This window comes from Gekko japonicus, unplaced genomic scaffold (assembly GCF_001447785.1).
Source record: "Gekko japonicus isolate JY-2015 unplaced genomic scaffold, Gekko_japonicus_V1.1 scaffold48, whole genome shotgun sequence".
Classification (NCBI taxonomy): domain Eukaryota; kingdom Metazoa; phylum Chordata; class Lepidosauria; order Squamata; family Gekkonidae; genus Gekko; species Gekko japonicus.
Genome location: NW_015174273.1, coordinates 764,996 through 792,407, shown reverse-complemented (window position 1 = coordinate 792,407; position 27,412 = coordinate 764,996). Strand labels below are relative to the sequence as shown.

Here is a 27,412-nt window from a genome sequence, read left to right as displayed (position 1 = left end):
GGTGGTAAGCAGTGGGGTACCACAGGGATCAGTACTTGGTCCACTGCTTTTTAACTTGTTCATTAATGATTTGGAGATGGGAGTAAGCAGTGAAGTGGCTAAATTTGCAGATGATACAAAGTTGTTCAGGGTGGTGAAAACCAGTGAGGATTGTGAGGCACTCCAAAGGGATCTGTCAAGGATGGGCGAGTGGGCGTCAACATGGCAAATGGGGTTCAATGTGGCCAAGTGCAAGGTGATGCACATTGGAGCCAAAAATCCTAAATATAAATACACATTGATGGGGTCTGAACTGGCAGAGACTGAGCAAGAGAGAGATCTTGGAGTTGTAGTGGATAACTCACTGAAAATGTCGAGACAGTGTGTGACTGCAATAAAGAAGGCCAATGCTATGCTGGGGATTATTAGGAAGGGTATTGAAAACAGATCAGCCAATATAATAATGCCCCTATATAAATCAATGGTGAGACCTCATTTGGAATACTGTGTGCAGTTCTGGTCACCACACCTTAAAAAGGATATTATAGCTTTGGAAAAAGTGCAGAAAAGGGCAACTCGAATGATAAAAGGGTTGGAACACTTTCCCTATGAGGAAAGGTTAAAGCGCTTAGGGCTCTTTAGCTTGGAGAAAAGACGACTGAGGGGTGACATGATCGAGGTTTATAAGATTATGCATGGGAAAGAGCAGGTAAAGAAAGAGGTACTTTTCTCCCTTTCTCACAATACAAGAACTCGTGGGCACTCCATGAAACTGCAGAGCGGTCGGGTTAGAACGGATAAAAGGAAGTACTTCTTCACCCAAAGAGTGATTAACACATGGAATTCACTGCCACAGGAAGTGGTGGGTGCTACAAGCATGGACGGCTTCAAAAGGGAATTAGATAAGCATATGGAGCAGAGGTCCATCAGTGGCTATTAGCCACAAGGTATAGATAGGGGCTCTGGGGCAAGTGATGCTCTGTCATCTTGGTGCTTGGGGGGGGGTCAACAGTGGGAGGGCTTCTAATGTCCTGGCCCCACTGGTAGACCTCCTGATGGCACTGGTATTTCTGGCCAGTGTGTGATACAGAGTGTTGGACTGGATGGGCCTTTGGCCTGATCCAACATTGGCGTCTCTTATGTTCTTATGTTTTTAAAGTAAGATTCATTGCCGCATTTCTGCTGCTGTTCAGTTTCATTCCAAACTTTCCCTTGGAATGGTAATGTTTTTTCCCTTGTACATCACCTTGTAGTTATGGGGTGGTCAGTGAGAATTCAGTACTGCATGCCAAACTGAGGGGTTCTATCTTTTTAAAGTTGTTTTTATGGCTTGCTTCAAGCCTGAGGATTGTTATATGGTGATCACTGATGATAGCTATTGATGCTGAGGTCAGGCTTCTCAGCAGTTGCTTGATGCTACTTTCATGCCCTGGGCTTGTTTCCAGTGACCTGACTATTGATATGTTATGGCATTTTTATAATTGTACCCTATTGTTCTTACTTGTGAGCCACATCAAGCAGGCCCCTGGAAAGCCGTCATATGTTCAAACAAATGAATAAGACTTTTGACAAGAGCTGAGGTTCATGCTTTGCATACCGGGCCCAATCCCCACCATTTCTAGTGAAAGGATTTCCAGCAGTAACGGCACTAAAGACTGAAAGATCCTGAAGGGTTGCCAGCCTCCAGGTGGTGGCTGGAGATCACAAGGGATTACAATTGTTCGCCATGTGACAGAGATTAGTTCACCTGAAGAAAATGGCTGCTTTGGAAGTAGGGTTGTCAAGTTCCCACGGCGCTGGAGTGGGGGACTCCAGCGCTGCTCTGGGAGTGCGCACGCACGCCGCATCCACGTCACCCGAAAGTGACACGATCACATTGGGTGGGGCCACGATCATCCGAGGGAAAACCATAGAGCTTTCCCTCGGATGATCGTGGCCCCGACCCCAACGTGCACGACATGATCGCGTCACTTCCGGGTGACGTGCTGACGCCGGACATGCCCCGTGCTTTGGGGGTGGGGTTCCCCCCGGGGCCCGATCCGCCGATGGCGGGTAACGGGCCTCTCAGGCGGGGTTTTCCCCGCCCCCCAGGGGGACTTGGCAAGCCTATTTGGAAGGTGGGATCCATGGCATTATACCTCACTGAAGTCCCTCCCCTGCCTAAACCCTGCCACCGTCAGGTTCCAGTCCTCAAAGAATTTCCAGGCAATTCTCAACCCGGAGCTGGCAACCCTACCCTGTAGAGATGCCACCTGTCAGGGCACCACAACACTACAAATTCATATCAGGTTTGAACCAGGTTCAGTTGGCGTGACTTCTCACCAAGAATCCAAGAATTATAGTTTCATGAAACATCTGAGAATCCTCCCTTAGGTGTCCCCTGCCCCTTCACAGAGCTACAGTTCCCAGAGATCAGTGTGCAGGCAGAATGATTAAAAACAGTTTAAGTCTACAATTCAGATGTGTCGGGGTTGGACCACAGACTGGTCTGATTTAGTAGCAGTTCCCTATTTAAATTTAAAGATTTTTTTAAAAATCTACACTAGTGGGAAGAGAGACCTTGAGAAAAATCCTAAATAGGTCTACTCAGAATCTTATGCAGGTCTTTTTAATGGGACTTGCTCCCAGGAAAGTGTATTTAGGATCGTACTGATTGTGCGGGTTGTAAGGGCTCACAAAAACTGACCTTTAACAGCCATGTTCTAAAGTGTGTATTTCCTCAACTCCTTTAGCAGACACCATGCAAAAAAAGCAAATGCCTGAAGTTGTTCACTTTTAGAGATAATCCCAAAAATCTGGCCAAATGTAGCAATCCCACTAATCCTGTTATAACAGGGTAACGAGACTCTGAGAAATTTACAAGGCCGGCTACATAAATCTTCCCTAACACCATTATATGACAGGCTCGAGATTACAATAAATCTCTAAACTAAACATTGTTACGCACTCAACTTTAATTGACCGGATTGGATTTAAGTGGGAGCAGATCATCTTGCAAACCCCTTTCTCCGGCTTCAAAATGCATTGTCAGCTAAGTTAAAACACCCCCCCCCTTCTCCTCCCCAGATACTTGTGCTGTTCAACATTTGACCTTCACACAGTCAACAAGGGTAATAATAAACCCACTGCAAAGATTGAGAGGCTGCACATACAGAAAGTGTACCTTCTAACACAAACCTTAGATTAACTCGCTGGCTACTGATCCGCTTCTAAATGTCTTATTTCCTTAGCTGTTAAACCAGAAAAGCGTTTCCACTGTCCCTAAGCACAGGCTTATCGATATCCAAATGAGATTTAGGACTTAAACGGGGGGGGGGGGAGTTATACATAATAGTATGCATTCAGGTATGTTTTTATGTGTGTGTATATACATGTTCAAAAATGGAAACTATTAACTATGAACTCATTCACCACTAAATGAATATTCAAAATCTCCTTTTTTGGGTGGCAATTAACTCCCATTTCTAACCTTCAAAGTCACCTGTATACACACGCTGCAGAAATATTACCCATCATAACATCCTTAGATTCCCTACATTAGAAGAAGAAGAAGAGAAGAGATTGGATTTATACCCTGCCCTTCACTTGGAGTCTCAGAGCGGCTTACAAATTCCTTTCCCTTCCCCTCCCTACAACAGACACCCTGTGAGGTGGGTGGGGCTGAGAGAACTCTGACACAGACTGCTCTTTTTCAAGAACAGCTGTGCCAAAGCTTGTGACTGACCCAAGGTCACATCAGCAGGTGCAAGTGGAGGAGTGGGGAATCAACCCGGTTCTCCCAGATTAGAGTCCGCGCACTTAACCACTACACCAAACATTACCCTGAGAGGGTCCCACAAGTTCAGAACAGGGGTGGCTATGCCTAAATCAAAACTTGAGACGCCTTGCTGTTTATGGGTTGGTTCCACTGGAAGTGTTCCTGCAAGAGCCAATAGATTGCTTCTTCCCAAGTAGCTTGCCATTTGTCCTGAAACTCCCAAGTAAAAGGGACAACGAAAAAGCGATAATTTTACATGGAGTGATTTCTCCGTCTCCACGCTGTTCACAAGTTGGAGCCACCAGAAGAATTCACAGAAGCCACAGGTGGACTGGATCTTTCCCTGCCTCCCTTTTAGAGACGCCAATGTTGGATCAGGCCAAAGGCCCATCCAGTCCAACACTCTGTGTCACACAGTGGCCAGAAATACCAGGTGCCATCAGGAGGTCCACCAGTGGGGCCAGGACATTAGAAGCCCTCCCACTGTTGACCCCCCCCCAAGCACCAAGATGACAGAGCATCACTTGCTCATCCCCTTTCTCAAGGAGCCTGCCGTTCGTCCCGAAACTCCTTTCTGAGTGTTAGCAGGGACTCACAAGCAACATGTACCACAGGACAGAGGGCTGCAAAGTCTACACTCGACTAAAAGATTAAGGTTCACTTTCCAGCACAAGGATGAATGCAAACCCGCTTTCCCAACTGAAAATTCCTTCAGTCTCTTTCCTACGTTCTAAATGGAGTATCTAAGGCTCTAGACGAGGAAGTAACCCAACATTTAGCATATGCAACCTAATTCTGAATAAATGTGTACAGGATAGGCTCTCTCTCTCTCTCTCTCTCTCTCTCTCTCTCTCTCTCTCTCTCTCTCTCTCTCTCTCTCTCTCTCTCTCTCTCTCTCTCTCTCTCTCTCTCTCTCTCTCTCTCACACACACACACACACACGAAATTAAAGGAACAGAGGGGGTTGGTGCCTGCCACAGGACTCGCTTCTGTTAAAGAAGACAGCAGAAAACTCTGTAGAGGGCCAGGAAATTGTTCTCTGTGAGAGTGATGGCATTCATATTTTGCTCTGGAACGGAAAGTTTTTGCTGAGGTCAAGAATCTTCTTAAAAGTTGGTTTGGGTTGTTCTCTTCTCTGAGATATGTGGCTTATCCAAAAAAAAGAGAGAGAGAGAGAGATGTTCTTCAGGCAGCTAGAAAACAACAATGAATATGCTGTGGGGGTGGGAGTGGAGAACTGATTATGCGTAAGGAAGTTTTGTGCAAACTGAACTCACAGTGTTGTAATTTTGTCTGTCATACTTACACCGAAACTTGTTGTGGATAATAAGGGTCTATCATTTGGCATTAGTGACCCATTTGCCAACCCTGTACTTAAGCATTAAAATATAATGTTGCGGCTATGAACCTATGATTATACTGTGGTCACAAAAAGCTCTTGAGGTCTTCGTGGCTTCGCCCCATTAATATGGACTGCCCATAATTTGCCATGTTAAAAGCTTCAGTTCTTTCCAGGGTGGAGAGAGGGGGGCAAGGGGATGCTGTTTTGAAGAAGAGGCACAGGGAAACAGGTGCAGAGGTTAATTTGTGCATGAGATAAATGAAGGAAATTAAGGGGTGGGGGGAGAGAGGGAATGGATCTTTCCCTTTTCCATTTTTATTGGCATTTGCTTGGTTTTGGGCAATAATTTCTGGCTATTCTTCAGAACTGTTCTATAAAAGGACACTAAAATTTACCTAGGAAAAAAACTGTGCAGGCTCACAGGCCAAAACTAGCCCTAATATCACTTTACATGATCTACCCCAAGGGGCAACCTTCCGCCCATAAATCCCTTTCTCATCCAAAGTGAAAAGCATGGGTGGAAAATGTTATAGGCAGACAATCCATCATTTAATACAGCAAGCAATGATGATTCAACAGCTCCTAAACTGAGAATGTTTAAGTACACTCTGGCTGGCAAACACCACTCATTTGTAAGAATATTTAAACCACGTCATAGTTCAAAGAAAAAAACAAAAAACACCGAAGACAGAACTTCAACAACACATCACCTCAAATCTGACACTTGGGGCTGGATTCACGTCACACAATCACAGCTGCCCAGATGCAAAGTAATCCAGAGCAAAGAGATCAAGTGATCAAATGCAGAAGTGACCCAAGCCATAGATACAGATACTACTAAAGACCAAGTCATCTCATGACTGTATAGTACATCCCATTTCAGTGGTGCCCTCTGGTGTTCACAGGGAACGAACTCTTCCTCGAAAGGTAACTCTTCTTCAACCAGAGGGAAGATGCTTTGAATGATTTCCTTGACAAAGAGCCCCCAAATGGCATCACTGCAGCCAATTGCTACTGTATGCTCACCAAAGCAGCATGTGGGTCCTGTTGTAGAAGAAGAGAAGAAGAGATTGGATTTATACCCCGCCCTTCACTACCCAAAGGTGTCTCAGAGCGGCTTACAAACCCCTTTCCCTTCCCCTCCCCACAACAGACACCCTGTGAGGTGGGTGGGGCTGAGAGAACTCTGACACAAAGTGCTCTTTTTCAAGGACAGCTGTGCCAGAGCTTGTGACTGACCCAAGGTCACATCAGCAGGTGCAAGTGGAGGAGTGGGGAATCAAACCCGGTTCTCCCAGATTAGAGTCCGCACACTTAACCACTACACCAAACTGGCAATCTTTTGCTACCAATCCAATCCAATCCAAAGGAAGTATCTAGGCCTTCTGAAATGCCAAGGGGTCGTCACCTGCTCCAATCCACTGAAACAAGGATGGTATTGACAGTATAATGCATATATCTAAATCACTGGTTTTCAAACTGGATTTCTTGGAAACTTTGGCTGTTCAATGGAAAGATCAGCAACAGCAAAACTGAAAAAAACAATTTGCCCACACACCATTATGAATCTTATTCTATAACAGAGCCCTGGCCCGGAAGCTTGGATGTAATTGCAGAGTGCACACACACACGCGTGCGCGCGCACATGAAGCTGCCTTATACTTAACCAGACCATCGGTCCATCAAGGTCAGAACTGTCCACTCAGAGTGGCAGCTGCTTTACAGGGTCTCAGGAAGAGGTCTTTCACATCACCTATTACCTGGCCATTTCAACTGGAGACGCCAGGGATTGAACCTGGGGCCCTTTGCATGCAAAGTGGAAGCTCTACCACTGAGCCATGGCCCTTTCCCCAAGACAAGAGCCAACAGGCCTGGCCAAGACTCAGAACAGCCGTTGAGTTGCCACTGCACTGAGAGGACCCATCACCAATTTCCAATAAGCAACCTCTGCTGGGTTCCAGGAGAGACCACTACTGCCTGCCACTGGACAGAAGCAAGGATTGGGCTCTGTTGGCAAAAGAGGACCCCTCCAGGACCTCCTTCCTCCTCACCACCTAAGGTAACAGCATAGGTGTGTCAATAATCCAGCCTGGCTGCCTATCTGAAGGTGTCAGCTGGCATGATAGCCCACTCCCCACTATCATGGGAGATGCTCCAGATCGCTAGTCCTTAGATTGTCTTTGGAAATTCCTGGAGACCTGGGAGCAGTGCCCGGGAAAGTGGAGTTTGGAGGGGGGGAGGGAGCTCATCTGGAACTGATCTTTGCAGTCTAGGGATCATTTGTATTCCAGGAAAACTCCAGATGCTGCCTGGAGGTTGGTCATCTTAACCTCCGTGGGGAGGCTTCTCCCTGCCATGGCTGTCTTTTCAAATTTTATTTGCTTGTGTTATTTACAGTCCACCTTCTCACAGGGACTCAAGGCAGATTATACATAGTGAGTCAGTAAAATCAACGAAACGGGACATTCAATAATCAGTGCAGCAGGATTTTAGAAATCTGGAACTAAAGCTATTTGAATAAGAACAGTTAATATTGGTATTAATTGTTGTGAGTTAAACATGTTTTTGTACTATGTTTGTTGGTATTGAAAATTAATTTAATTTTAAGTTTAAATTTAAGTTTAAAAAGAAAAAGAAATCTGGAACTAGATGAATTTTAACATGCTGATCTGCTTAGACCTGGATTAGAATCAGGGCTGCAAACGAAAGTGTATGCACAGGCAAGTCAAATTCTGCAGCTGAAAATAAAAGGTTCCACCCATGTTGATTCCTCAAACATTTTGCATCGTTTATTCTGGGTTTGCTCATCATGGGGATAGGGCAAGGAGTTAGCAAGACAATGAAGTCCTTCTCCCAGAACTGTGGAAATCTTTTCAAGACTCTTTGGAGATCTCACCAGATATTTCTTATACACTTTTGAGCACATCTTTATAGCCATGAGGATTGGAGGAGGAGGAAGAGGAAGAAGAAAGCTGAGATTTTCTGGATACTGAATTCTGTGCCCAAGACCACATCCTGCAATTTCCCCCCCATCCTTTTCAAACTGCAGCATCCACAGAGCAGTGATTAGGAGTTAACTAACAGCAAGTACGGTAGGTGGGGTTTACAAGAACAGATACTTGCCTGTTTGTATACCTTTGTACAGGGAGGGGAACCCCAATGAACCCCTGCTTCTCAACTGCTTGCGAGCTTTTAGACTGTCACATGGCTAATAAAAGCAGTCTGGGATTTATTAACGGCATTGCTACCAGTGAAGCTACCTATGAAACAGAATCAACCTCCCCAGGAGTTTTGGCCAGCCACTTGAAAATAAGAAGCAAATGTTGGAAAATCGTTATAGTCAGCGGATAAAAAAGCACCTGCATTTAATGTGGATGATTGACCTTTATATCCCTTTTCTAAATGTCTAGAAACAGGAGCACATTGTTGGTACCAGTTCACTAATCTAAAAATCTTTTGAGAGAAAGAATAAAATGGATTTTAGCATTAGCGTTCCTTGGATTCCAACAGATGTTACAGACATATGGAAGCCAGGGGGGGGGGGGGGGGGGTTAAGTTATGTTTCTGTGACAAGAATATCAGGAGAGAGAATACGGACAGGAACCAGTCAAAGGAAAGCACTTCAAGTCTCATTGTTTTCAGCAGAAGAGATGGAAACATAAGTTTCTATCCCACACACTGAAAAATGTGTTCGATTTCTGGCTGGATTGTGTCCAAAAGTAATAACGATGGTGGAAAGTGACGTCACGTTGCAACCAATGCACAGCAATCCCACAGGGTTTTCACGGCAAGGAACATTCAGAGGTGGTTTGCCATTGCCTGCCTCTGCATAGCAACCCCAGATTTCTTTGGTGGTCTCCCATCCAAATATTAACCAGGGCCAACTCTGCTTATCTTCTGAGATCTGACAATCAGGTTAGTTGAACCATCCAAGTCAGGGCAAAAATTAATAAGACATGTAAAAAACCCAAAACAACAACCCTGAGAGACAGACAGAAGATGAATGAACCACACAGCTTCTTCCTCAACAACAGGCCTCATACAGAGAAGGCAAATCCAAGTACAGTTGTAACCCTCTAGTCAAAAGAATACAACGTTTTCTCCCAGACTGAGCCCACACATGATGGTTGACTAACTAGGCCAGCAGTCAAACTAGTGTTGCCGACTCTGGGGTGAGAAATTTCTGGAGATTTGGGAGTAGGACCTGAGGAGATGGGACCTCAGCAGGCTATAATACCATAGAAACCACCATCCAAAGCAGCCGTCTTCTCCAGGGGAATTGATCTCTGAACAACTGATCAGTTGTAATACTGGGAGATTTCAAAGCTTCACCTGGAGGTTGGCAGCTATAATTTAAGCAGTAAACCCACAAAGCCAATTTTCTTCCCCCACACAACTGTGGTCCGGACAAAGTTTTTTATATATTGTTCTGTGGCCAATGGCTGTAGCTCTAGGGGCAAGGCCTACGACTTTAAGACTGTGAGAGGACACACAAATCCCATCTTAACCTCATGATACCTACACAATTAGTTTAAACATTTTCCTCCCTAAAGAACTGTAACCACATGTCTACTGGGGCATGCCTATAAAAAGTTACCTATAATGCCACAAAAAAAGCTCACGTCGTTCCTTTAAAAGCAACAAAACGTATTAAAACATTTTCCATTTAAAGCAGTCCTCTGTCAGTACCTAATATTTTTCATAAAAGGAAACATTTTCCTGATGTCCAGTGTTGGAGTGCATATTCCAGTCGTCGTCTCCACCCCCCACGTATTAAAACATTTTCCATTTAAAGCAGTCCTCTGTCAATACCTAATATTTTTCATAAAAGGAAACATTTTCCTGATGTCCAGTGTTGGAGTGCATATTCCAGTTCCCCCCCCCCCCTTCAAGTCTGCACAAGGTTCCATTTCTTTATTACATTTCTATGACTGAAATACTACTACTGTGGGATTGGGGATATTTGTTCCTAGTACTTTAAGAGAATGAAAAGAGAGCATTGGCTTGGATTAGCGATGTGAACCCCCCTCCAGCCTCCAGGAAATATTAAGAGAAAAACTTTTTTGTTGTTGTTTCTTTCCACCTGAGTACTTTTCTTTCAACTTTTCACAATTTAGGGGAGCTCTTAGAAGAGCACACACTCCTGTGAAATACTTTCTCCTCTGAAATGAGTGGAACACTTTTCAAGATAAAGGTTTTCCTCACTCAAATAAAAGCAGGGGACCCATAAGATTCATGGGGGAGGAATCCTCCTTGCCCCACTCCCGCCCGCCACTCACTCACTATGCCACCCACAGCACCACTACTGCCCCCTGCCTGGCCCCCTGCCTGGCATCAGCTCCAGCTGTCCTTTCCTCTTGCCCACCCGCCTGGTACATGCAGTTCTGGCTCTCTCCTCTCACCCAGCTTAGGTGGTAGTGGCAGCCAGTGTTCCCTCTAAGCTGAGTTTTTTAGCCTCCGGCTCACGCATTTTTGTCTTAGCTCAGGAAGGATGGCTCCAGAGCAAACTAATTTATGCAGTAATCAAATCGCTGGCTCACAACTTTAATGCCAGTAGTTCACAGAGTAGAATTTTTGCTCACAAGACGCCACAGCTTAGAGGAAGCACTGGTGGCAGCCCCTGCTCTTGTTCCTCTGCCTGCCCCGCCCCCACAAAGGGGACACTCCCTAACACTGCCTACACTTTGGAGGGGATTGAACCCCTTTCCATTTTTTTCATATTGTTCGGGGGGGGGGGGACTTGGCCCCATTCTGTGGGTTTGTCTGTCTGCATGGGGTGACAGATTCAGAAATACAATAAATATTTTTATGAAGAACAACCTGCAGCATTAGATAATAATTTCTGTGTAGCCTGTAGATGTATGCAACAGATTTTCAAAGAAATCTGTGTTGTTTAAATACGACTAGTTCCCCCCCCCACAATTAATGTGCTATAATGCGTATGACGACAATGTACAAAGAGTGCAAGGGTTCTGTTTTAATATCAAATACGTTGACTGTCAAGTGGCCTTTTTCGGTTTCAGATTTAAAACTGCAGCACTGACTAATAAGAAAAGAAAAATATCTGTTAAGTCCTGCACAGTCTTAGGAAGCAATTTTTTCACCTATTGAACTTGATAAGCAGACACTTTTTTATTCAACTCCAGAAGCACTCTTAGAGACCAACAAGATATTCAGGGTACAGGTTTCTGAGCGTCAAAGCTCCCTTCATCAGATAAATCAGAATGGAGAGCTCAGAGTTCTTATATTTATTTATTTATTTAATTCAATTTATACCCCGCCCTCCCCGCTACGCAGGCTATCGCAGTCATTACAGCCCTCTGCTCTAATCAAGCTACTTACAGTGTGCATTGTACCTCTGCATCCTGAGTCCCCTCTCTGCAATACCCTTCCCACCTTCTGACTGGGATATAAGGGCTTGGAGAGCTCCATTCCAACTTATATCTGATGAAGGGAGCTTTGACTCTCGAAAGGTTATATCCCCAAGACCTTGTTGGTTTCGAAAGGTGCTATTGAATCTGGCTGTTCTACTGCAGGCCAACATGGCAACCTACCCCTGAAACGACAGAAATGTACAGAATCAGCCTCCTTGGGCCCAAAAGGAACGTCGATCTCCATTTGCTTCTTTTATGATACCAGAACGCTTCTCCTAAATTGCGTCCCAAAACTCTCAACAGAAAAAAGCGGGCCCAAACACTGTTGCCCTCTTTGCTGTACCTGCTCCACTGAGGCAGGAACCTGTGGCTTACTCCCTGAGGATTACAAACGCACAGATAGTTTCAGCTTGCTTACCTGAGAAAAATTCAGACCATTCAACGGATGGCACTGTTCCTCTACTTTTTCTACTGCCCCAGTCTGCTTTCGGAGACGTTCTGCTTCTTGGGCAAGGTAGAGATCCAAGACTGGCACGCCACGGGACTTAATGTCCACCTCTGTCAGAGAGTTCACCATCAACATTACCCACACGGGTCTTTTCCTCTCCCAGTTGCCCGCAATAGCATTGAAGAGATAGTCAGCGTACAGTCCTTTGCCCCGTTGGTCTGGAGTCATCCAAGATGGCATCATAAGCTTGACATATTCCAAGTGGCGCTTGAGCCGACGGTAAATGTCCCTGGGGAGCACGTCCTGAAGGTTCTCACCCTGCGGCAGGAGCTGGCAACTGGTAAGGGCAGAGATCGTGTAAGGATCTGTGAGGTCCAGCTCAAAGTAGACAATATGGCTTTGCTGGAAGGCTTTCTTGGAATTCTCGGGGATAAAATCCCAGACCCGGGTATATGGGACGTGAATCGTGCCAAAAAAGTAAGATGGTGGATCTCTCTTTATAGTCCACAGGAAGGAGTTCAGCTCACTTTGCTGAAGAGAAGGAAACACAGCAGTGAAAATAAACAAGGAAACATGAGGGGAGACGATATAGGGTACTATATAGGACAGAGTGGATGGGTTCTTTGGGTTCCTTTCCACAAGCAAGCCTAGGTTGGATCCAAACTAAATTTTCCATCAGCAGAATTGAATTTTCCTACCTCCACACCTCCCACTGATCTCCATGAAGTGCTGCTCACAAGACCCCGAGGTACAACCCGTGTGTGTGTGGGGGGGGGAACGTGGTGCCCAAAACTGGACACAGGACTCCAGGCGAGGCCTGACCATAGCAGAATAGAGCGGAACGACCACCTCCCGTGATCTGTACACAAGGCTTCTGTGAATGCATCCTAAGATTGCACAATTTTAGTCGATCTTCAGTCGACCAATTCCCCTGGAGACAATGGCTGCTTTATAGCATCATACCCTGTTGAGGTCCTTCCCCTCCCCAAACCCTCTCCTCTCCTGCCTTCACTCCCAAATCTTCAGGAATTTCCCAAAATGGAGTTGACAACCCTAATCCAGTCCTCTAGTTCCACTGGAGTCTATGTAACTCTCAGTGACTTTACAGTCCGGTGAACTTGAGTGGCAGAAAAAACTGTCTAAGCCATGTTTTGGGAAATTGGCCATTGCTCCGTCAGTGATTGAATAGCCATACAAATTTTGGAGACTGCAGAAACAGGAGAATTTAGAAGATAAAGAATATAGGAAGAATGGCCTACCAGTCCCCTATGAGAGTAAGAAAAATTCACTTCATTTCCAGTTTGATGGAATATATAGTATACATTTACTCAGATGGAAGGGAAAAAAGAGCCTATAAGGCTGTGTTATTTAAAAGAGAGATTTATCTGGACTGGTAAACTGATCAGTTGAGTTAAAAGTTTTTTTTCTTTTTTAAACAAGAATACCTGGCTTAATATTTAGCAGAAATGTCACTTTCGGTAACTACTATTTTAACCATTCCAGAGAGGCAGCTGTCTTACTCTAATGCAGCAGAAGAAAACAGAAGTTCAGTGGTACCTTAAAGACTAATATTTATTCCTCAATAAGCTTTCATGACTCATAGCTCAATCCATCGGAGAAATACGTTTTGTCAGTCTTTAAGGGACCAGAGACTTCTTTTTTTACTCTGCTGTTTTGAAGCATCCATCCACGGCACCTCCCATTAAGAAAGAAGTGCGCAAATACCTTTTATTTTGTGGCTTTAACCAGGGTAAAATGTTTTATTCACTTTTTTAAAGTCTCATACAGAGAGCAGCCTAACTTAAAGATAAAGGCAGAGCAATTAAAGAAAGAAAAATCCCTCTTTTATGTGGTGATAAGATGAATGAGGATAACTGGAAATCCAGGGAGCAATGTCACCTACCCGCTTAAAAGCAAACAAAGGGTCTCGAAAGCCGCCACAGGCATGGAGAAGGTTGGAAGGTCAACACTCCTTTGTTTTAAACAGGCCTGATCTTTATGTGACACAGAGCACACATAAGGATCTGAGTCTATCTAAAAGGAATCTCCAAAAGAAAAGGTATTGCCCCACGGCCCACTCGGAATTTCATTAGCCCCCCCCCCGTTTTTAAATCTAATGTACCAAAGGCCCCCGTGAGGAGACATAAGGAGACCTGCATTTTGTATATTGTACACAGTAGATCAGTAAGGGCTGTCGAAACTCTGAGTATAGTAGATTTAAATCCAAATCGAAGAGGGGGTCAGTTTATACCATAACTACTCCCCCCCCCTCACTGTGGCTTCTTCTAAACCCCCGTGTGTCTCAAAAAAGAAGCGGAGCTGGTTTCAACAGGAGCCAATATGGACACAAGCAGATTGCTTATGGCATTCCCTATCGGTATATACTGGAGGACTTTGGGGGCAGCTTAAATCGAAGCCTGCAAGAATTCTAAGACTACCCTCTTCCATTTTAGAGCATCAAAAGGAGAGTGAGAAACACACAGCTTGAAGGTTAGAAGACTTGATTTGGAGATGAGGTAATTAACTCAACTGTGTTACAAAACAAGAAGCAGGTTGTTTCAAACAGAGCACTGGCGGATAATGATAATGTTTCTAGGCCTAATTACCCTCCTATCAAGAGTGAAAGACAGGCAGTATGGGCCAACATCACGTACCACCATGGCTACAGCAGTCCACATAAGGCATAAAATAGACTAGGTTTAACAGCAGTACAAGCAGAATACAAAGCGTTTTGATTATGTTCTTTACATTCTCAGCCTGTAGGAAGCAAAATGCTGTGCCTCCATAGTTTTCACCTCTGTCACGCCCTCTTCAAAAGACATAAGGTGCAGAGAAATCCATGCGCAGAGGGGGAGGGAGGCATGATTGTGCTGGCCCCTACTGGACATGTGACTGCTGGCTCATGAGTATGGTATCTGCCCACATTGCCAGCCCCTGTTTTTCCTCTCCTGCCACATGGCAGGAATTTTTGGGTTTTTAATGGCCATCAAGGCTGATGGGGTAACATCATTTCCTGGGAAAACCCAGAACTGCCATTGGACCTCTCTAGCACTCGCCAGAAACTCTATGGTTTTAAGTTGCCCTTGGCTGCCCCCCCCCCCAGTCTCTCGCTGGTTGCTAGGCCATGCCTGGCAACCTAGCATCTACCCATACATAAAAGTGCATGCATGCAGGCTTCTTCCCCCAGGGGCCTGCTGCTGGGTAGCACTGCCCAGACCATGGGGACATGAATATACTCGGTACACACAGACATGATGCTTAGGAGCTGGCCAGCGTGCTTGTGCCCATTTCCCCATGTTGATTTCTACACGCCTTACGTTGTTTGAAGAGGGCTTCTGTGGAAGACATTCTCACTGACAAGAGAAAGTAAAGACTGCTTTACTTTACTTCTTATTGTTTTTATAAACAAAGTCATAAACAGCAGCCAAGGAAGATTCACCTGTCTCCTTCTTTTGCCATCTTCTGTCATGAGATGAAGACTTTTCTGGTTCGTTTGGCAATCCCTCAGCGATTAGTCCTTCCTTACTAAGGTTTTAATCACTGTTTTAATGTGTCGTACGTATTTTAAGACTTTTAAAAATTGTTTTAATGATGTGCATTGGAGGGGTTGATCTTAATGGTTTTAAAATGTGGCTTTATATTGCTAGCCACCTTGGTTGCCCTTGTATGGGCAGAAAGGTAGATTTAAAAATTGGTGGTTGTTGTTTTTTAATTATCTTTTTATCTGCAAAGGGCTTACAGGGGGGAAGTATGGAAAAACACTGAATTATGCCGGCTCCATAACTGCAATCCAACCTCAAACATAGGTATTTCAGCACCTTGGTGGCAATGTAGAGCGAACAAGCAACTATCCAGAGAAAAAGATCCTTCGCAGGTATTGCTTATCTCTCACCAATATTAACAACTGAGTCTTACATACAGCAAACAAGCAACTGTCCAAAGAAAAAATATTTCACAGGTACTGCTTCTCTCTCACCAATACTGACTTATACATACCTTCTGTGTATTAATATGTCTTTTTAGATATACACATAAAAGCTTAGGAACACGGCTTTACAGTGTGAAAAGGCCTTAAGATTACCCTGCACTGCAGCCTCATACAGAATTACACCTTGCTTGGCCCACTGACTTCAACGGAAAGGTGTAACGCTGCTTAGGACTGTACCGTGGGGTAATCTAACTGCTGGATGATGAATCTGGATCTAGTACAGCGAACGTTCACCTTGCTGAATTCCTCCACTGGAAATGTACAGGACATACCACATCCAGCTCATCTTAATTGGTCGCCCACAGAAGCTTAGAGTAGGCCCATGGTCTTTGGCAGCAGAAAGGTGTTTTTAATTCCTTTAGGGCAAAGTCAGCTTGGCTGGCTCTCCAAGAAGTGTTATGTTAAAACATTAAAAATAGATACCAACTTCAGATTCCTGCTATTTTAAAAACAGCTCAAGAGTTTAGTGCCCCTGCTGGGTCCCGTTCCCCCTGAGAAGGGAGAAAGCAGTATTTATAGGGACGAAACAGGAAGTAACACTCCATTTGAAAAAGATACACTTCCTCCTTCATGGTAATGAGGATGTGGGACGTTGACAAAAACACTTCAGGAACTTTGACCTGACACCGGTTTGAAATGTCCTGCTGTATTTGAAAGTAACACACCTTGTCATCTTGTCAAAGTGTGGTGCCCCCAGGACAAACACACAGGCAGACACTGGGGCCAGACTGCCCCCCCAAAAAAATATTTGGAACACCCCAAATGACACATCGCCACACTCTGGAGACTGTGCCCTGCAAGGTGACATACAGTGATGCCCGGTCCAAACACCGGTTCTGATGCCAGGAGCTTCTATTCGCAGGGCTTCCCCAAGGCCTGTATTCCAAAGGAGATTTGAATAAGGAAGTGCCCCCTGCACCCAAAATAAGGTTTGGACCCCCACACTTCATACACCCCCATATTTTGAAATACAGGCCTTGGGGAAGCCCTGCGAACAGAAGCTCCTGGCATCAGAACCGGTGTTTGGATCGGGCAGCACTGTATGTCACCTTGCAGGGCACAGTCTCCAGAGCGTGGCGATGTGTCATTTGGGGTGTTCCAAATATTGGGGGGGGCAGTCTGGCCCCAGTGTCTGCCTGTGTGTTTGTCCTGGGGGCACCGCACATTGGAGCAACTGGCACCGGAACCACGCTTTGGACCAGCACACAGAATGTGTCCCCTTGAAGGGGAGAGTCCTGTGAATGTGGCGGTATATGATATGTGGTGGTTCAGAGCTTATTTTGGGGTTCAGAGCTTTCCAACTCACTCTCCTTAGTGTTTCTGAATGACTATACGAATAAGTAACAATAAGGAATGAATAAGGAAGTGCAAATAAGGAACCAACTTCATCCTCCTCTATTAAGGAGCAGTATCTTCCTCTCTCCTGTCAACCAAGCAGTTCGAAAGCAAGAAATTGCAAGTAGATAAATAGGTACCACTTCGGTGGGAAGGTAACAGCGTTCCGTGCGCCTTGGTGTTTAGTCATGCCGGTCACATGACCACAGAAACGTCTTCGGACAGCGCTGGCTCTTCGGCTTTGAAACGGAGATGAGCACCGCAACCCTAGAGTCGGACTCGACTGGCTTTCGAGCAAGGGAACCTTTACCTTTTTATCTTCCTCTCCCATTGTCATAATGACTTGGAGGAAGGAACAGGACAATGTTAAGAAAAGCTACAGGTGGTCATGCAGTTTAATGGCCAAGCAATCAGGAGCTAATGAGCCCCTTTTAAGACGTTTCACCTTCTGGCTCTCATTCAGACCACTGCCTTTGCTCCAGGTGAAATCCAAGGAGACTTTCCAAAGCAACTATGGGGTTTGATTATACATATATGCAAAAGCTTGTCACAAGATGCTTCCCACTAAATCACCCTCAGGCACAACTGCCGCTGAATGTGAAGATTTAAGGCCCATTCATTTCCATGGCAAGTGTATCACAGTGCAGTCCTAAGCACAGTTACACCCTGACAGATCCATTGAAACCAACGGTCTTAGAAGGACGCAACTTTGCTTAGGGTGGAACTCTGACCCCCACTACTGAAATCAAAGTGCAAATCAGAAAACATCATCGCTGCCCAACACCCAACATGACCAAGTTTAAGATCTTTTCATTCATTTACATGGAAAAGGTTGAAGCAGGCACTGAATCCTTCCCCTGCCTGAAAACTGATACCCCCTTAAAGGTCTGGTTTCTATAATAAAGTATGACCCAAACCGGCTAAGTGGAGTCAGGTTACCCGACTTCAGCCAGAAGAAGTATTGGGCAATGGTCCAGTCGTAACTGACCAGTCTAAATCTTTTTTTTTGTTTTTTTGTTACAGAGGTCAGGTGTGCACAAAGCAAGGTATTCCTTTGGTGGTCTCTCATCCAAGCACTGACCCTACTTAGCTTCCAAGATCTGATGAGATCAGGCTAGGCTGGTCAGAGTACACACTACAGTAGCTTAACTCACACTGGTATTTTTGGGTTATATAGCTCTTTTTGTAGCAGGAACCTCTTTGCATATTAGGCGACACACCCCTAATGTAGCCAATCCTCCAAGAGCTTACAGTAGCCCCTGTAAGAAGAGCTCTGTAAGCTCTTGGAGGATTGGCTACATAAGGGGTGTGTCGCCTAATATGCAAAGGAGTTCCTGCTACAAAAAGAGCCCATGGTTTACCGAAGGGCCAAATTCACACATTATTTCTCCAGTTCGTTTGATCAAGTATGTTCTGGAAGTCCTGTGCTTCTCAGGCATGCAGGGGCTCAGCTTGGACTTGGACCATGGCATGCAGCAGGAGGGGATTTGAAACCACCGCCACCCTGCTCCTTTGCCCAACCTGAAACAGCCCAAGGTGATAGTATTAGCTCCACTGGGGAAACTTACATGTATCCATCGATATATTAAGTTCTTAACAGGTCAAATAACCACTCCCCAGGGCCATCTTAGGTCAGGAAAATGGTGCCGGGGCAGAAGCCTTTAGCTCCACTCCCTGCACTCCTGATCTAAATTGGTCTGTGGGCACCTGGCTGGTTTTACAACTCTGCTGCTTTGACTTTATAATATCCCAAGATAAGCAGTCTTATCTTGACTTTATAATATCCCAAGATAAGCAGTCGGGAAACTGCGATGGAACCACTGCCCAGTTCTGGGGGACCACCTGCTGGCTGCTGAGATTCTTCCCAAGATCACCAGAGTTGCACTGGTCCTGCAGGACACTTCCCTTGTTCTTAAGGTAAAGGTTTCCCTTGCTCGAAAGCCAGTTGAATCCAACTCTAGGGTTGCGGTGCTCATCTACGTTTCGAAGCCGAAGAGCCAGCACTGTCCGAAGACATCTCCGTGGCCATGTGGCCGGCATGACTAAACACCAAGCTGCACGGAACACTGTTACCTTCCCACCGAAGCGGTACCTATTTATCTACTTGCAATTTCTTGCTTTTGAACTGCTAGGTTGGCAGGAGCTGGAACCAGAGATGGGAGCTCACTCCGTCATGTGGCAACTCGGGTCTCAAACTACTGAACTACCGACCTTCCGCAGCCTGCAGTTCAGCGTCTTCACCACTTGAGCCACCGCAGTTCCTCATGTTCTTACACAAGACTATATATTTTGGATTGATTAACACAGATGCCTATGCCGGACTACCGTAATGCATTCTACGTGGGGTTGCCTTTGAAGACATCTAGGAAGCGCCATCTGGTAAGTGTGCCTGGGGACAACCACTCAGAGCATACGACTGTCACGCAGCATCAACTGAAATGGTTACCGGTTTGCTTCTGAGATCAAGTCAAAGGTTATCATCTTTAAAGCCCTTCGGGGCAGGACCTTCATACTTCCTGAACCACATTCCCCCAGGACCAGTTACATTCCAAAGACTGCCTTCTCCTGCTGACACCCTCTCCTAGGATTGTCTGCAGGGCAAACATTATGGTACAGACATTCTCCATAGTAGACCCGTTCCTTTGGAATGGCCTAGCTGCAGATTCCCTTGCCAGATTCAGGAAGGCTTGTAAGGTAGTCTTATTTGAGAGAAGAAGAGGAAGAAGAGATTGGATTTACACCCCGCCCTTCACTACCCAAAGGTGTCTCAGAGCGGCTTACAAACTCCTTTCCCTTCCCCTCCCCACAACAGACACCCTGTGAGGTAGGTGGGGCTGAGAGAACTCTTGACAGAAACTGCTCTTTTTCAAGAACAGCTGTGCCAGAGTTATGGCTTGCCCAAGGTCGTCCAGCCAGGTGCAAGTGGAGGAGTGGGGAATCAAACCCGGTTCTCCCAGATTAGAGTCCGCACACTTAACCACTACACCAAACTGGCTCTTTAGTGGAAGGACAACTATTTTGGCTGATACGGCTGTCTTTGCTTTTTTAATTTTATTGTCAGAGACTTATGACGCTTTTATTTATTTATAATCATAATTTAATTTAGAACAATAATTTTGTGTCCATGCTCCTTTGCTGGCTGCCTTCAACCCCAGGGCAATGAGTCAGGACACACACACACACAATCACTGCTTTATATTTTAGAGGGGTTTTTTCTCAGTTAGCCACATCGTTTATGGGGGTTTCAGTATAAAATACAGACTTTTAACTGGCCTTGCTCTTGTGCCTCTATACAGACATTTAACGGGTTAACACCTCCACTATTCCTATGCTTGGGAAAACGTTCCTGGCTAAATTTTCATCTGCTTAGCATGCTGCTAAAAGTCACAGAAACAAGGTTATAGTAAAGCAACTGCCAACCTTAAAGAGTTATATCATGAACACAGGAAGCTGTTTCATACTGACTCAGACACTGATTCCATCAACATCAGTGTTGTCTACTCAACACTAGCAGTGACTCTCTAGGATTTCAGGCAATGGTCTTTCCTGTCATCTACCTGATTCTTTTTACTGGGGATGCTGGGATTGAACCCAGGACCTTCTGCATGCCAAGCACATGCTCTAGTGTAGTGGTTAAGAGCGCGGACTCTAATCTGGGAAAACCAGGTTTGATTCTCCACTCCTCCACATGCAGCTACTGGTGTGACCTTGGGTCAATTACAAGTTCTTTCGGAGCTCTTCTCTCATGCGCAGATCTTGAGAGAGAGCTCTCTCAGCCCCACCTACCTCACAGGGTGTCTGTTGTGGGGAAGGGAAGGGAAAGGAGATTGTAAACTGCTCCGAGACTCCTTCAGGTAGTGAAGGGGGGGTATAAATCCAATCTCTTCTTCTTCTTCGACCTCTGAGCCACAGCCCCAACCCCCTCATGACTGCATAGAGACATCAAAGGGAGACAGAGCCCCACTCAGTCCCCAATCCTGACATATACAGAACTTCATTACATGTACAGCTCCTCTGCTGGTCACTGTTTGTAACTACTACAAGTAGTAGCAATCCCAGAGCTAAGTAAAGCGGATATACAGACAAAAGGAGAGAGACTATGACTATGGAGCTCTTCACTGATATCCCTCAGTGATGTTTCACAGTGAAGCTTTACAAGTCTTAATGCAAGATTATTTGAGCTTTCTTCAGCGTGAAGTCTGTGAGCTTGCCAGCTCTTCAACTAGCCTCCGCAGTTGTGTTTTAACTACAGCTTCAAAGGCAGACATGGACACATGAAGCGGCCTTATACTGAATCAAACCGTAGGCCTGCTGGTGATGATTCCCCTCTCCGTGATGTGGGAAAGCTTCACTAGCAAAGATTTCTAAACATCAAGCTGCTGTTAAAAGCATTTTTCTGGTCAGTTGGCAAGAGGCAGTGTGGCGTAGTTGACAGATTAGGATCTGGGAGACCCAGGCTCAAATCCCTACTCTGCCATGATGGAAGCCCCCAAATGACCTTGGGCCAGCCACACCTTCTCAGCCTAACCTACCTCACAGGATCGATGTGAGGGAAAAAACTGGAGGAGCACGAACAATGTATGCCACCAGGAGCACCTTGGAAGAAGGATGGGATAAAAATGCATTAAATAAATACATAAGGCCTACCATAAATATATAAGGCTTACTAGCATGTAAAATATAGTCCACACATTCCTCCCCCTCCTAAAGGAAACACAACATTACCTGCTTTTATCTAGGTAGCTATTTAAGGTAAAGGTAAAGGTTTCCTTTGCTCGAAAGCCAGTCGAATCCGACTCTAGGGTTGTGGTGCTCATCCCCGTTTCAAAGCCAAAGAGCCAGCGCTGTCCGAAGACGTTTCCGTGGTCATGTGGCCGGCATGACTAAACACCAGGGCACACGGAACGCTGTTACCTTCCCACTGAAGTGGTACCGATTTATCTACTTGCAATGTCTTGCTTTCGAACTGCTAGGTTGGCAGGAGCTGGAACTAGAGACGGGAGCTCACTCCGTCATGCGGCACCCGGGTCTCGAACTGCTGAACTACTGACCTTCCACAGCCTGCAGTTCAGTGTCTTAACCACTTGAGCCACCGCAGCTCCAGGTAGCTATTTGGATCCACGTTATTTATAAATCCAGTCTTGGGAGTGAAAAAAAAATCTGCTTATCATACTATAGAACAGGGACCTCCAACATGGTGCCCACGGGCACCATAGCATCTGCAAAAACTTTTCCTGGTGCCCACTAAGTGGTTTTTAAAAGTGGGTGGAGGTTTATAAATAGCCATTTGAGATCTGATTGACCATAGGTTTTTTTTTTCAAATGTTGCTTTGGCTGCATCTACCCTTATAGCACACGGATCATAGCTGTGACTGAAGAGGATCTGCGGCAGCATTGTATGGCATGCCCCACCTCCCATGGCAGGTATTTTGTGGCTGTGCCCACCACACTGCGCCAGAATTCCAATGGTACCCACAGGCTCAAAAAGGTTGTGGGCCTCTGCTACAGAATGACAACCCCCCAAAAAAATCCTTAAGAAACAAAATGATTTAGCCTGAGCTTCCTCAACACATTCTGAGCTCAAAGACATTCTTCAGGAGAAAATTGTTTCAAGAATTTTAATTACTCTGCATTCAAAAATGCACTTGAAATCTCGGACTGGACAGAGTTAATCGCCCACAGAGAAATTAAGCTGCCAATATTCTGTAGTTTTCATGCAGTGCAGGGACTGTCACTGATTTTGAGCTAACAATGTGGCCAATTATCACCCTGGCTCTAATTTGCCCCTTCTGGGCAAAGGTGATTGAGGGAGCAATAGCGGGCCCAACTCCAGGCTTCCTCAGATAAGTCATGCGCTCTGGAATCTTTTCAGTCTGGCCTCCGGCCAGGCTATGAGACAGGGACGGCACTGGTGGCTTTAGTTGATGATCTCTGTCTGAATGTAGACAAAGGCCATGCCTTTTCGTTGCTCCTACTGGATTTATCTGCAGCCTTTGATACAGGAGTCCATGCTATCTTGGTGAAACATCTGGAGGCAGGAACAGGTATCAGGAGACGCGCTTTGGATTGGTTCAAACTGTTCCTTAAGGACCACACTTGAGGGATCGCCACTGGAGACCAGTTACCATCAGTATGGAATCTGTCTCCTGGGGCTCTACAGGGTGCAGTCTTATCTATGCTATTCAAACTCTGTGTAAAGCCCTTAGGGGAAATGACGGGTAGAATTGGGTGTCATCAGTAGGCTCACAGCACCCAGCTCCTTCTCTCTCCGTCCACATCTCTTGGGGTCTTCATCCACTGCCTGACTGCTGTGGTTAAATGGCCAGAAGTAAACAGATTGCAACTGAACCTTGCCAAGATCGCGGTCATGCTGGCTGGGAAGCCTGAGGTCTTGAGGAACACTGTACTTCCAAACTTTCGACGGGGTACGGCTGATCTTTGCCGACTCGGTAAAAAGTCAAGAGTCAGAGCGACCAAGCATTACCCCTGGAGAAGCAAAGGAATGCAGCTGCAAAAAAAATTCTTCCCCTGTAATTTAGCCTGAAGACGGCCTCCTATTTTGACTCAGTTGATCTGGGTTGGCAACTTATCTCTCATCCAAGCACTCACCAAGGCTGACCCTACTTAAGGGTCTGAGATCTGACAAGGTCAGGCTAGCCTGGGCCATCTGAGACAGGGCACATACACAATGACAACAGACCAAAAGTTCACATTACTTCCTCCCCTGGCACATGGCCTGCACTTCAGAGAGGCTCTCAGCTTATTCATTCCTCCACTGGCAGCTGTTTCAAGTTGGCCAACCTCAAGCCCCACTAGGCAAGGGTCTTGCCCACTTTCCTAAAACATGGGGCAGGTGCCAGAGTGGGAACAGGGCTCAGAAGAGCCACAGCAGGCATATCAAAGAGCTGCACATGACTCTGGAGCCACTGAGTACACCCACCGCTCAGGCTCCACTGGACTGTTTTGGATTGCTAGCTATTGGGGGGGGGGGAACATGCAGATCCTCGCAGAGGAGGGAGAGCCTGTACCTGAATAAAACATGGTCTTAAAGGTGCCACTGGACTGTTTTGGACCAGGGGGGCGGGGGGGTGCTCTGCAACTTACCTGGCTGCTTCTTGCTCTGACTGAGGGCTGTTGGGGGTGGGGCTTGTTGCATGTGCCCGCCCCCTGGGCTCTTCACTGCCGGAGCTCTGCTCCTGTGCACTCCTGCAGGAAATGACCCCTGCGCAAACCCCATTTTTCTCAGCCACATCATGCAAGAAAGTTTTCTGGTGCACCACCAGCTTAACACACTGTCCTATGCCCATGCCGCTGGGAGATTTTATTTATTTAGCTCCTTATAACCTCACTTTTCTCCCCAAGAAGAACCCAAAGCAGCTAACATCATTCTCCTTCCATTTTGTCCTCACAACCACCACCCTGGGAGGAAGGTTAGACTGAGAGCACATGACTGACCCTTGCTCACCTAGCGAGCTTCCACAGTGGAGTGGGAATTCGAACCTGGGTCACCCAGTTCCTAGCCTGACACCACACATGTCAATTTTCCTCACTTATACTGACAAAATATCCATAATAAAAAAACAGCAGTGTTCTAAGATTGCACTTCCCTGAATGACACAATTATTTCGGGTTAAGTACAGATACCCCATCCTCCCTTGCATCTGATCACACTGCCTGCCACAAGGCCTACTCCTCCTTCACCAGATAATGACCTGAAGCAAAATTCTAGCAGAGTTCTAATCCAGCATTTGAGACGGAATTACTTTTAAAATGTATGCGTACCCTTTCCAGTACACACACTAAAATAAGTATGAAGCAGCACATATACAGCTCAGTACGGAGACACAAACTGACTTGTACATACAGCAAGCACTTGAATGGAACATCTGTGCAGAACATCAGCTGGTCTGGATAGTGCCAGAGCTTTCCAGTAACTTTACCCGTGCAGAACTGAGGGTTGGTAGTGAAGACAAAGGTCAAAGTTTAATGGCAATTCCCCAATGGAAGGGAACTGAACTGGTGAACCAGCTCCCGTTAGTTATGAAGGGACCAGGGCTGCTATCCCACTCATTCCTCCTCAGAAGTCGGTTCCACTGAACTTAACGGGACCTCTGAACAACCATGCATCATATCGCATGCGGGTTGCCAACAGCCCGGAGGGGGAAAAACAGCCTGCCCCCTTTAATACAGGATTAAAGTAAAGGTAAAGGTTCCCTTGCTCGAAAGCCAGTCGGGTCCGACTCTAGGGTTGCGGTGCTCATCTCAGTTTCAAAGCCGAAGAGCCAGCGCTGTCCAAAGACGTTTCCGTAGTCATGTGGCTGGCATGACTAAACACCAAGGCGCACGGAACACTGTTACCTTCCCACCAAAGTGGTACCTATTTATCTACTTGCAATTTCTTGTTTTCGAACTGCTAGGTTGGCAGGAGCTGGAACTAGAGACGGGAGCTCACTCCGTCATGCGGCACATTCGGGTCTCGAACTGCTGAACTACTGACCTTCCACAGCCTGCAGTTAAATGTCTTAACCACTTGCTTAATACAGGATTAAAGGGATGTTATTTACCTCATGAAAAGTTTCAACTCTTCATTTTTTAAGTCTCTATTAAAGGGAAAGGACATTCCCCCCCCCCCAAGTCGCTGGCAACCTGAGACCACACCTCTTAAAAGCTAGTAAGTTTCCTATATCGTGCCCAATGTTTTTACAGTATTTAATGGCAATTATTTTAAATCAGTGTTTCCAGACAAGCGTTCTAGAAAATACAAATCCATCACAACATAGTGTTTGAGAGTTGTCATTTTACCTGACACACCCCGATCCAGAATACACTGTTAAAAAAATAAACACCACCTCATTTAGGATTAGAATACTATTATCGTAATTCTTTTTATGGTTCCTTTAACACTTCCGTCCTCTGATTTGTCCAACTGTTCATACTAGCAATGGTTGCAGTCCAGCACCCAATTAGGTTATTAAGGTCGCAGCCCTAAGACCACTCTCCTGGGCGTAAGCCCCAATAATTTGCTTCGGATTGCTCTGCAAAAAAATTCAAAAGGGACTTAGGCAGCCTAGCAGAGTGTGGGTTTACAGACACTCTCTAGCTTATTACCTTCAAGAAACAAGCAAGAACTGTGCAATACCAGCACACATCACAATCTTGTTCATGTTTACTTGGAAGTAAATATTTCAGCAGGCCTCTCTTCCAAATAAGTGCACGCAGAGTCGCCCTGTTAGTTAAAACAAGCTCCAAGCTTGACACGTCTGATTCGAAGTTGTACAGGGAACGTGCCAGCGCATTCCAGCACCGTTTGCAGGAAAGGATACATTAGGAGCACTGGAATAAAACTTGGCATAGCTACAAAACTGCATTTCCAAAGGCAGACCAACCCAGTCTGACCCAATACAGGTTTACTTAGATGCAACTCTACCCTTAGCCAGAAACTGAAATCCTACACACACTTCTAAGTAGATGCACGTAGCATTGGAGACCATCCTGTTCTTGCGAAGACACCTTTCCACTGTGATAGATTCAGGTGGGTAGCCATGCTGGTCTGAAGCAGCACGACAAAGCTGGAGTCCAGTGGCACCTTTAGGACCAACAAAGTTTAATTCTGGGGATAAGCTTCCTTGTGCACATGAAGAAAGCTTATAACCAGAATTAAACTTTGTTGGTCTTAAAGGTGCCACTGGACTCCCAACTTCTACCTTTCCACAGTGTGTGTTTGCTCTTGTCCTATTCTGGGGCTCCCTATCTTAGCAATTCCGAGGTATGGGGTCAAAGAGGTCATCTCCAACCAGCCTGACTTTTCCAATTGTCTTCAAGGAGAACTACTAGTTAGAAGAACTAATCTGTCTGCTGTTGATCTCCCCCCCCCCCCAACCCCAGCCTGGGAAGAAAAAAAGGTTCTGCCCAGAGATCTTGATAGCACAAGTCAACCAAGCAGGCTGGCTCCCAAAAGATGAAAAACTTAAGGGGGGCTTTGTTAAACCTAGCCTTTTTAAAAAAGCCTGCAAAGCCACCCTCTCTTTTAACAGGGGCAGGAGATAAAACAAGCGGCACAAAACCAAGGGGCTGATGATGAGGCGCATTTGGAATGCAGGGCCTACCCCCACCCCCACCCCCCCCCCCCGGGGTGCTGAAGGCCAGGGGGAGATTGGCAAAGGGGTGAGAAGTGTTAAAAGTAAACACA

General features: G+C 45.8%; 1 protein-coding gene across 1 annotated transcript in view; it reads right to left on the bottom strand.

Moving 5' to 3' along the window:
• Nucleotides 1-27,412, bottom strand: part of TRABD2A (TraB domain containing 2A) — a 95,098-nt gene that overhangs the window by 66,470 nt on the left and 1,216 nt on the right. Inside the window, exon 2 of the mRNA XM_015423738.1 lies at nucleotides 11,871-12,431. Within this exon, the coding sequence (XP_015279224.1) occupies nucleotides 11,871-12,431 (561 nt within the window). The remainder of the gene's footprint in view (nucleotides 1-11,870; nucleotides 12,432-27,412) is intronic.